The sequence below is a fragment of the Palaemon carinicauda genome, chromosome 8 (genome assembly GCF_036898095.1).
Source record: "Palaemon carinicauda isolate YSFRI2023 chromosome 8, ASM3689809v2, whole genome shotgun sequence".
Lineage (NCBI taxonomy): Eukaryota > Metazoa > Arthropoda > Malacostraca > Decapoda > Palaemonidae > Palaemon > Palaemon carinicauda.
In genome coordinates, this window is record NC_090732.1 from 153842914 (window position 1) to 153855413 (window position 12500).

Genomic DNA, 12500 nt, shown 5'->3' on the forward strand with positions numbered 1-12500 from the left:
ATTCGTTTGCGACGGGAACGAGTGTTATTTTCGAAGAGCGTAATTTTTTCTAAAAGAAAAAGTAGTTGATTTCCTAGGTTACATTGCCCTAACTTGCCATCTAACATTGCCATCTAACTTGTCTTTTCTTTCGAAAATAATTGAAAATGTAATTTTGGACCAGTTGATGGACTATCTTGAAGTAGCCCATGTCTTTCCTGATAATCAGTCGGCATATAGGAAATTTTACTCTACGGAGACTGCATTATGTTCGATAGTAAACGATCTGCTGGTTATGATGGATGAGGGAATGTGTGGCATTCTAGTATTGCTTGATCTGAGTGCAGCGTTTGACACCGTCGTACATGGATTATTACTAAACGACCTCAAAGCAATTGGTATTAAGGGCGAGGCGCTGAATTACTTGGAGACTTTCTTAATAAACATAACTTTTTGTGTTCAGATTGGCAGGTCCTTCTCCAGGACAAAAGTACTGGCCAGGGGGGTCCCACAGGGAAGTGTCGTGGGCCCTATCCTGTTTTGTATTTACACTATTGAATTGATGCATTTGCTGAGGAATCATGGGGTGAACTTTCAATTGTTTGCTGACGACACCCAAATCTACCTGTCATTGAGTAATGTAGAGGACACAGAAAGGAAAATAAAGGAAGTCATGACTGATGTTAAAAGATGGATGAATTCCAAACAGTTGAAGTTAAACGATAGTAAAACGGAGTGTCTTGCTTATTGGGAAAAAGCATGATTTGAGAAGACTTGATATTGTGAAACTTAGAGTGCTTGAAAATGATTTTGATGTGATAAATCCCATCAAAAACTTAGGTATTGTTTTCGATTGCGGTCTGTCATTTAATGAGCATATAAATAGAGTAACCAGAATTGCAAGCTATCACCTGAGAAATATTGCCTTTTTAAAGAAATACCTTGACACAAAAACTTTAACATTGCTGATACACAATTACGTAATCAGCAGGCTAGACTATTGTAATGTGTTGTACTATGGTTTACCAAACTACAATTTGAGGAAGATACAAAATGTGTTTAATAGAGCTGCTAGACTAATAAAAGGCCTGTCCCCCGTGAGAGGATCACGCCAACGCTTATCGAGCTCCACTGGTTGCCTATAAAAGCGAGGATTATTTTCAAGATTTGTGTCCTAACGTACCAAGCACTTAAATTTGAGAAACCTTCGTATATGAGAAATATGTTGAAGAGTTTTCGCCCTGATACTGTAGTTAGCTTGAGACACAGTGACGATCCATATCGTCTCGAGGAACTGAGAAGCAGGACCAATGTTGGTACTAGAGCCTTTGAAAGAAGCGCTCCTAGAATTTTCAATAAGCTCCCCTTAGAGGTGAAGCAGAGCTTGAACTGCGATGTTTTCAAGAGAAAACTGAAGACGCACATCTTTGTTGATTGTTACCAATCGGGTGAGATGGACCCCTTCTACAAGGTCTAAATTGATGTCTTCGTCGTGCCCTCTGTAGCTACCGACTTCGGCAGAAAGAGGGCCAAGAGTGTCATCCAAAAGTAAAGTAAGTAAAAAGTGTAATACACTACAGTGAAAACTGTTAATCACCCAATTTGTTAGGCTAAGCCTTACGTTATTACAGAAAATTCTCTAATTATGATATTTCAGTGTTTTTGTACTTTTATTGTAATAATTAAGTACATGAGGGGCTACAGTGGTAAAGAATCAATGACCTTTTGGTTTCATTGTATATTATTACATCTCAATGTATCCTAGTATTCCAACTACTTTTTCTTATAGGAAAAATTACGCTCCCTTCGAAAATAACACTCGTTCCCGTCGCAAATGAATAGTTACAGAAATATATATACATCTATATCCGCCGATAATGGGGGACCCCCAGTGGGAACTCGGGGTTTTGGGTGGGGAAAACATACTGGGGAATCGATATATAACCGTAATTCAGTCCTTTTCTTCTCTATACATTTCTTTCTGGTATTTATTATAACCGTAGGAAAAGACAAATCAGTATACCTGGATATATTTGGGAGGAGCCGTTTCAAAGGTTATTTCTTGTAGTAATACAGTAACCAGTGCTGCCAACGCCTGATGTAGATTAAATGTTAACATTCCATACCTGATGTAGATCAAATGTTAGCGTTTCATGCTAACATTAGCACCCATTTGTTCGTTTGTTCGTTCGCCCCACCTTCCGTCCTTCGTTTCTCTCCATTATTACTCTTTTTATTACCGTATTATTTTCTCATTTTATATTCCCATTCAATATAATTTATCATATATTCCATTTTACCTTCCTATATTGGGTTTATTTGTTTTGTTATTTCCTTTCCCATTTGTACATACGTTCGTTTCATCAGTTTCCGATCTGCGCATATATCCCCCCGCCCCCTGCGCAGGAGTTTCCACTCCCCCTTTTACTCTTTTTATTAGTGTTATTTTCTCATTTTTTATTCCCATTCAATATTATTTATCATTCATTCCATTTTTCCTTCTTATATTGGTTTTATTTGTTGGGTTATTTCTTTATCCCTTCCCGGTTTCACATAAATACTTACCCTGGACTAGTTTTTTTATCCAGTTAATTCTCGGTATGATCTCCTCATTTTTCCCTTAACCAATCATCACTCTAGGCCTATTCAGATACCTCCCTACCCCCCCCCCCCTTCCTTTATCTCTGTATGCGCTGTTTTCCGACCCATTGTTCCCCTGCCTTTCCCGTTTTAACCTTTGACCTAGTTACTCGTCCTTCGTTACTAGTGCGTTTTTTTTCCCGTATTTTGAGATGGAACATATTATAGAAACTTGTACCGGTTGCAGCATTCCGTATCTAAAAGCAGTGGCTCAATTCCATGGTGATTTTGTTGATAATTCAGGTTATGTTGACCATTTTCTTAAATCTCACAATGTTATTCCTCAACGTTTAAACTGCCCCTAGTGTCGTGCGCTTTTGTCTCTTCCTTCCAAGTCCAGCAAGTTTCGACGTTTTCTTCATAAAAGTAAGTCGTTCCTCAATAGTCATTATTCGTGTTTTGTGACCGGGGTACTTCTAGGCAAGGTTAGGTGGGTTTGTTAGGTTCTGTGGCCTTTCTGTACTTTTTATATATTTCGTACCAGTTATATGGAGAAATTATTGAATATATCTGAGGAGATATTTAGCAGTTCTAGCTCTAGTAATGACATCGTGTCGTTGGTAGTTCTGTGTACCATTCGTCTCCGTTGGTAGTACTGTGTATCAAGGTAAGTCATTCCCCCATTATTATTATATGTGTTTTGTGACCGGGGTACTTCTAGGCAAGGTTAGGTGGGTTTGTTAGGTTCTGTGGCCTTTTGGTACTCTTTATTTATTGTGTAATAGTTTTATGGTAGTATTATTTAGTTTACGTATGGAAACATTTATTTCTACCTCTAGTATAGACATCGTGCCGTTGGTAACACTGTGTACCATTCGTCACCGTTGGTAGTTCTGTCAACCATTGGTAACGTTGCTAATGTTATCGTCCCCGACATCTGTTGTTTATATATTTTAACTCAGTATATATGTCCACAGTGTTAATATTTATATGGTTCATTTGTATTGTATTTCATTGTGTGATTTCGTACAGGAAATATATGATTTCCTATAGTAGATATCGTGATTTAACTGGTTTTCTCATTCATTTCATCCGTAATAACATCAACCAATTCGTCAACTTATAACTAACCGAATTGGTTGATCTGTTTGTTTGCGATTGAAATGGTCATCAAAATCGGTTAAATCTCTTTATTTGCTATAGGAAATCATATATTTCTTGTGCGTAGTCACACGATGTAATAATATACAAAATTACCCAACTGTTCTTCAAATTACGCATGACTCACAAAGATGGATCTTTATAATAGTCCTTCCTGTACGTTTTCTTTATTTCTTACTCAGGAAAGAAAGGACTTTGCTCCGTTTTCTATATATGATAATGTCAATACTGCTGAAATTTTTATAAGGCCTTTTTTTACTATTTCAAGAAATTATTCATTCCAAATGCCTAAAAAACTACTTGTTGTGACCGATAGTAAATAATGTAAACCCCTGGGTTAAAAATTCTAATCACTGTACGTGTTTTAGAATAATACTTCATTGAATCATGTAGTATAGTTCTTACTTGGGTGAGGTTAATAAATATATCATAATTATCAATAATAATAATAATTATTAATAATGATAATTATCAATAATAATAATTATCAATAATAATAATTAATAATAATAATAATTAATAATAATAATTATTAATAATAATAATTAATAATAATAATTAATAATAATAATTATTAATAATAATAATTATTAATAATAATAATTATTAATAATAATTATCATTATTAATAATTGATAATAAATGACTGGTGACCAAATTGTTCGACCTGGGTTCTTCATTTCTTATTCAGCTGATGATTTTGGGTTTGTGAATTTGGAGACTGACTTGTTTACTTGTTTTGGGTATAAATCCAACCCTCCAATGAAGTCGAGTGAACTACTTCTCGGGCGGGTCCATATCAATCATCTAACAAAATATTTTCATTATAACTTATACAATTATTTGATTGTAGCATCTTCCAAATCATATGATCTTGTGAAAAGTAATGTCTTCAGTTTCTTCTTAAATTCAATTGCTCCCTTTAGATCCTTCATTTCAGTTGGCTGTTTATTATAATGTCTAGGCGCACAGTAGCTGAAAGCCCTTTCACCAAATTTACTATTTGTTCTTGGTTCAGATAGTCTGTCACTCATGTGTCTTATGGTAATATTTGTTTCTAGTTCTAGTTTTTTCAGGCATTCTTTTAGATATTTTGGTTTATTTTGGTTCAGTATCTTAAACGTTAGTAAGAGTAGCTTGTATTCGATTCTCACCTTTAGCGGCAACCAGTGTAATTTAATTAGTGCAGGGGTAATTCTATCCCTATTGTGTAGTCCTTTTATCAATCTAGCGGCTCTGTTTTGTACTTTCTGAATCTTCTTCAGCTGATAATTTGGTAAGCCATAGAACAGTGAGTTGCAGTAATCAATTCTTGAAAATATGTGGGGATTAGTGAGTATAGCCGTAGATTTTTCATTTAAGTATTTATTGATAAATGCTATGTTTCTAATATGATAGTTACAATTTCTTACCATATTATTTATATGTTCATTCATTGTTAGTCTATCATCCATGATTACTCCAAGATTTCTGACAGATTTCTTTAGGTCAATGATCGATTGACCTATTTCAATTCCTTGGAAGCATTTGATTCTTTTTATATCTTTTTCATTTCCAAAAATAATACATTCACTTTTATCTTCATTGAGCTTGAGCTTTTTTGTTAACATCCAAGCCTCAATGTCATTCATTATTTCATATATCTTTCTTTTAGCTTCATCAACTGATTCTATTGGGAAATAGAATTGTGTATCATCAGCGTATATTTTAAACTCAACTCTGTGAGTTTCAAGTATATTTGCCAGTTCAATCGTGTAAATTTCAAACAGGAGGGGACCTAGTACTCTACCTTAAGGCACCCCTTTGGTTAGTTTTCTTGTCTCAGATTCAACATTTGATGTTACTACTTTAACTTTGCGGTTTTCAAGATAACTCACAAACCAGTCAAATGCTCTTTCTACGATGCCCACAGCTTTAAGGTCTTCCATCAGATATGTATGTTCTACAGTATCAAACGCTGCACTTAGATCAAGCATCACAAGAATGCAACACTTGACATTTGTTATAATTTCTGTTATGTCATTTTTAATCGCTAACACTGTTGTTTCTGTGGAGTAATTTTCTCTGTATGCAGATTAATCATCGGGTATGGCATTAGATTTTTTCAGATGTTTCCAGGTTTGCTCATGTACAGCAGAACAATAATTTTCGAAAAATATGACAGATTTGATATTGGCCTATATGAACTTAAATTGTCTATATCACCTTTTCCTTTATAGACAGGCTTGATACATGCAACTTTCTCACAATCAGGGAAAACTGCCTGTGTTACTCATTTTTACCATGTTTCAGTAGGTCTTTTGTAGTCTGGTGAAATTTTCTGCATCTTTTACATCGTCAATTGGAAATGGGTAATTTCCGCAATAGGTTTTTTTTTTTTTTTTTCCTTTCTTTATTATTCTCATATAATCACTCTGACTTAACTCTTTGAATACCCTTAGCTTACTTATACCTGTTGCTGATGTATTCCTTCGTTCTGTTGTGCTGATGTTGCGAAAACTGGAGTAGATTTGATTTATTTTTTCTTCAAAATAATCAATAAAATAATTTGCTAGGCATTTAGGATCATTAGCTATGTCAGGCAATACTGTTTCTGTCTTTAGATCTAATAGTTTCTTTATGTTCTTATGTATTTTCGTGGGTCATTTTCATTGCACACTTTTTTATAATAGGCCTTTTTTAACTAAGATAATGTAATTGTAGCAATTTCTAGCTGATTTGTAACGTTGCCAGTTTTCATTATTTTTATTTCTTTTCCATTTATCCTCCATTTTTCTTTTTCTTTTTTTTCTTCGTGTAATTCGTTATCAAAACAATTCGATTTTTATTTAATTGTAATTATTTTTTTTCTGGGCACCTATTATTATAATTAGTTGCAATTATTGTTTTACTTCTATTAGTATTGCAGTTTACACAGGATTGTGTGTCTACTAGGGTGTGCTTCTCTTCACAGTTACAGACTGGTGTTATCCCTTTTATATCCGCTAGGCTTTATTCAATGAACTCTTTTGGATCAAAGTTGGTCTTAATTTTGTATGTGATTTCCTTCTGTATTGCATTATATTTTCTAACATCTATTTCAAAAGACATTAACTTATGCATTGGGGATATAGAGCAGTCAGGTTCAATCTCCATATTTAGTATGATGATGATGTTTTTATTTACTATAACTAGATCTAGTATATGATTAGACTGAGCTGTTGGTTCAGACACTATGTTTTCAAGGTCGTGGTTGTCAATCAATTCTCTAAATTCATTGACATATGGGTCTACTCTGTTAACAAGATGTAGGTTGAAATCACCACATATAACTATATTTCTATTGTCGTTCAATGTATCTAGTAAGTTATTAAATTCATCTAGAAACATTCTTTTGCTTTTGCACGGTGGTCTATAGAGTATAACTATTTGTAGATTTACATTTCTAGATAAAATTTTAATATTCATATATTCAAATGAATTAACTATGAGATGTTTTCTTACTGTAACTTTATATGATTTCTTAATTAATATTCCAATGCCACCACCTCTTTTGTTTTCTCTTGGTTCATGATAAAAGTTATAAGATTTAGGTGTCATTTCATTTATTTTCGATCTGTCACTCACATTCCCACTCAACCAAGTTTCAGTTAGTAAGCAAATATCCACATCTTGATCACTTAAGACTTCCTTAATGATATGAGTTTTATTGCCAATGGATTGCGTATTTATTAGATTACATGATATTTTCTTAATCGAAGCCATGGTCAGTATTGTTTCTGGCTCTTGTTATTTCTTGTTTATAAACTTCGCAGTTTAGTCTATCGTTTCTTGTTTATAAACTCCGCAAATTAGTCTATCGTAGGATTTATGTTATGTGTCACCATAGTTCTTTCTCACACAATTTATGCATTTAACTTCAACAATACTGCAATGACCCGCTTTATGTTCTGCGCACTTGGGGCACGACTGTTTATTCTTGCAATTTGCTGCACTATTCCCAAATTCCTGGCATTTGTAACACTGGTAGGCTATGTAATGGTCATAAACATTATATATTCTTTATGTGGTACTAAGTTTATCTCCATTTTCATAGATTGCTTTACGTATCTTAGGTGTACATTTTATAATATAGTGTTTGTTTATCCATTCTTGAATTCTCTTGCATTATGATAGTCAGATCATTATTTTCTACAATGTGTCGTCTTAGCCACTGGTTCTCAAGCTTCAGACTTTGAATAATATCATCACCATCTTCTGGTACATTAGTAAGTTTTTTCTTCGGTTTAAGTTTTCCTTTTTCATCAACTGTGATCTTGTTTACATTACCTTGTTCCAATTCTGATTTTGCCTGCTCCAGGTTCTGTTTTTCAGCAAATTTTATGATCAGGTGACCATCTTTCATTTCACCACTGCTTTCAACTTGGGCTTTTATATTGGTCATAACTGTTTTCTTATTATTAACTGCTGACACCTCATCAGTTGATTTTACAATCAATGTTTTCTTTGATTTCAGATTTTCAGCATATGTACCAGTTTTATGCTTCATATCTATGTCATCTTCATTCCTTTTCTTTTCATTTTTTAATTCTTTCATCAAATTTCTTGATTCTTGCATCTCACCTCTTGTTTCTTGCACTTTATTTCTTATTTCCGCCATGCTATCCTCCTTTTCTTCTATTTTATTCATCAAGACCTGAACAAAATGATGGGACATTACGACTTCTTCATCCAATAATTTTCTTTGTATGTTTGCTGCATTCTCGTTGTCATTGATCTTATCATTGCAATTCCTACACTGTAAGAAATATGTTCATAACACAATAGCCTTATGTGGGTTTGTGATAAATTTTCTGTCAATCCAGAACATGGATTCGTTCCATATGATAGGTTTCAGTAATTTAATTTGTTTTCAATATTGATAAATTTTATAGCATTAAAAATTCCTAAATCCACGATGAATAATTATTTTTTAATAAATATAAACTTTCATGCGTGTAATGTTTTTATGGTATTTTCATATATTCAAAAATATAAAAACGAACTTTACTGAACGGACAATGTCCACTATGTCGTCTTGTAACGTTAAGTGATATCGTTTCTCCATATTTGAAATATGAAAATATGTGAATTTCTGCCCATGGAATGACCTAATTGCAAGGTAAGTAGTTACCTATGTGAAATAGACTGTTCCTTTTATATGTATATAACGTAATTGATAGATAAATGATGTATGTTAGCTGTGTTTACCAGTGTTCTTAACAAATCCAAAGTAGGCCGAAACATGTGCTATTTATGGTGGTCTAGAAAATATTTACATTATAATATTTGTATTTTTACAGGATTTCACTGCAAATAATACATTTGCCCTCCACATAGTCTAGGTTAATTTAGGCTAGCCTAGGATTTCAGTAAAACTTGGGGGGCTCAAGCCATGTCGTCCTGATGGAAGGTTCCTTCAGTAGCTTCCTAAGGGTATATATGACTTCAGTAGATATTCCCTTAAGGCCACAGTGATTTTCGGGTCACTACCGAACCTAATACAACCACCTAACCTAGGGCCCTGTACCCCTACCTAGGCCTAGCCCCTGCGACCCCCCCCCCCCTTACGGCCACTACCTAACACATCCATCAAACCAAATCCAAAGTGATGGTACTGCTGTATACATCGTTATACTATCACCATTATAATATACTCTATAAATTAATGAAGCTTACCTTAAACTGTTGGTTCATAAAGATGTGCTGCTGCTTTGAGGAAAACGTGAAGCCGTTGCGAAGGTTCCTTGACATGCAGGACAATTTTTATTTTGTAAAATTAAATTGTGTCTCTGGCACAAATCCACTAGTTTTTCAATATTACCCGAATAAGTTACAACAAATTCATTGTAAGTTAGGAAACAGTCAGGACAAGAAGATGGAATTTCAACTTCTTGTGCAACATGAGATGACGTGCTTGCTATGGCCTCCATGTCTAAGAACGAAATTAAATGCCTGGGTAAGATAATGTATTGTCGCGCTGTGATTGGCCAAACCTGTAAGACGTCATAGTGGACTAGCTTGTCTGCGGATTATAGTGGTTACAGGGCTCATTTGAGCAAAAACAAGACACAGTCAACAATAACAACAGACTTAGAAAAAATCTGGGAGGAAGACATGAGTAGCGTGAGTTTGGTCATCGATATTTTGACTGTTATTGAATTTCACTAAATTATCTCACTCGTATACCACTATTTACATACATTCCTACACATTCTAGTAAAAATTCATTAAATATCACTGATATCTTCATGCGGCCCTCTCCTAGACATTAACCAAAAATATATATAGATATATAAAGAACTAGGCATTTGCGACAGATAATAATTTACAGAAATACTACAAAAGACCTCCTTAACATAGAGAACCAAGTTAAAATACGCTACATTATTAATGTCCATAAATAAAATAATACCCAAAGTTCTCCTCCTCCGATACTGTTTTGGTACTCGGCGACGTCAACATCTGGCCGCCATCTTGGGTGACGCCGCCGGAGCGCGCCATCGCAATTCTTTCTTACGTAGCGTATATGACCAGGTGCTTTTTCCCAGTTTTTCGCTAAGTAATTCATCATGTCGCAATCTTCTGCCTCGCCTTCTTCTGGAAAGTTGAGTACCATATTCTTGTATTGTATAAATAACCTCCAGCCATAAAGTAACGCCTTTTTATCTTAAAATACCGTATTTTGTGGCGGAGCTGTGCCTTAACCAGAGGCGTGATGTTGGACGCGGTTGTTTGCCTCGCATGCTTTATTTAGTTAGCCAGAACAACCCTTCCTGGTCTTATAACTAATTATCAGCATTAGTTATTTAGTCTTTATTGCTAGGAATTAGTTATATTATGCCGATAGTATCCTTCTCGGCGAGCATAGGTAGCCGTTCGTAGGCTAGGGTTCTAGCCTAGCCCCTAGACTTGATAGCCTGGGTGGTAATTGTTTACTCTCATGCATGATATAATAAGTGTTCCTAGTTTTATTTTATGAAATGGAGATTTTAGGCATTTATACATATAAGATTCAGTGATTGCACATATGTTTTCGCCTCGGGTCTTGTTGATCTTGGTAGTCGACTCCCTTGCCCCTCACCTAACGTATGGCCTTGTATACTTCCTATCCTTCCCAGTTACCTTACCTAAGGTATCTCCTCCCTCTGAGGTAGCCTAGGCTACATCTTAGCCCTCCTTACCTCGAATCGTATTCGAGTGAGGTTAAGCTAGGGTTTTCTTTCCCCATTCCTAGCCATAGTACATGAGCTTTAAGTTTGGGACAGAACCTCAGAGTAACTGTCGCTCGCCCCCAGGTCCCCCTCTAGGTGAATGAACTCTCCTATTGGGGCCTTGCTAGTTGGCGAAGGTGGAAGGGCCCTGCCCTTCCCCCTAGTCCACATTTGGTAGGGTTTCGACCCTTTCCTCCCTGTAGCCTAGCGAGTGGCAACACGTTCAAAAGCCTTGAAAAATTCTGGAACATTCAACTCTTCAAATACTGTCACCAATTTCAAGGCCGCACCTACATTAAACTTATCCTGTGAGTTGCCCCGAGGTGGACTAAAATGATTAGAGGTGCCCTGCAGCCTAGCAATTTCTAAATTGATATTGGCCATCTCCAATTCATGCCGCCTCGCCCTCTCATTCTCTTCAAATTCCAGTTTCATCAGTTCTATCCGTTTACATATTAAATTAAATTCACCGTCCTCCTTGGACTCCACCAAAGGACAAACAGGAACCTGAGGATCTTTTGGCGCAGGGTTTACTACAGAATTGAATTGATTAGTGGAAACATTTAGTTTCAGAGGCAAGTTAGCCTGACCTTCATAAATAGTTCCTGTCCGGGGAGGATCCTCAAACAGAGTTAGACCTCCATTAACACTTATTCTGTCATCATCATTAATCATACTACCCTCACGCTCAGAGTCACTACTACCTGAAACTTCATACTCCCTAACCAAATGTTCAGCCTCGGCCAGACCTTGAGCAACTTTACTTTTAACAGCTACCAACAATTGATTTTTCGTATCCGTTGCCCTCAACGGAATACCCAACCACCGGGCACAACTTACTAAACAAGTCTTATTTAGTACTGGCAGATGCTTTATACAATCACCTGACCCTAAAAACTCTGCGGGGTCAAACACAAAACCCTCCATTGCACCAAAATTAGCAGGGGAGAAAGGTAATACTTTACAACTAAAGAAAATATTGTCAAATTAACAAAGTGCTGTTCCACAGACCAAAACCCTGAGTACACCTGAGAACAATCCTGTCACGGTCGCCAATTGTTATAACCCTTAGGGTTATTATAAGAGTTCTTATTATAATTTTTGTCAGTGATAAATGTAACTCAGTGCTAAAGGTCAGCGGAAACAAACACTCAAGAAAACTTAACAATATTTAATACTTAACAATAACAAAATTTAGATCAACCTTGTTAAAACTACAAATAACATTATTTAATAACAAGGAAGGACAAATAATGGTCCTTTGAATCACACTGGATTCCCTAAAACTAAGAAGCTAAGTCCTATCAAAGACAAGAGAAATATCAATTATGAACTTGGATCCAACAATTTGGCTGGCCAGAACAAAAAATTATCCTAATACTAATTCCAAGAAAGAAGGAAGACGGAGTAAATAAAACAAGAAAAACCATCATAAATCCTACCTATCAACACAAAACTAATGTACACAAAACCTTGTCTATAATAGACATACTGGAAGATATTATGCGGTCACGTCTTAAATATGACAATATATAAAAGATCAAATGA

The 12500-nt window shown here is 35.4% G+C and overlaps 1 protein-coding gene across 1 annotated transcript in view; it reads right to left on the minus strand.

The window, feature by feature from the left end:
• Positions 1 to 12500, minus strand: part of LOC137645502 (repetitive organellar protein-like) — a 28180-nt gene that overhangs the window by 1315 nt on the left and 14365 nt on the right. The window contains exons 3-4 of the mRNA XM_068378307.1: positions 10259 to 10338; positions 8029 to 8497 (exon numbers count right to left, since the gene is read on the minus strand). Coding sequence (XP_068234408.1) covers positions 8029 to 8497; positions 10259 to 10338 — 549 coding nt within the window. The remainder of the gene's footprint in view (positions 1 to 8028; positions 8498 to 10258; positions 10339 to 12500) is intronic.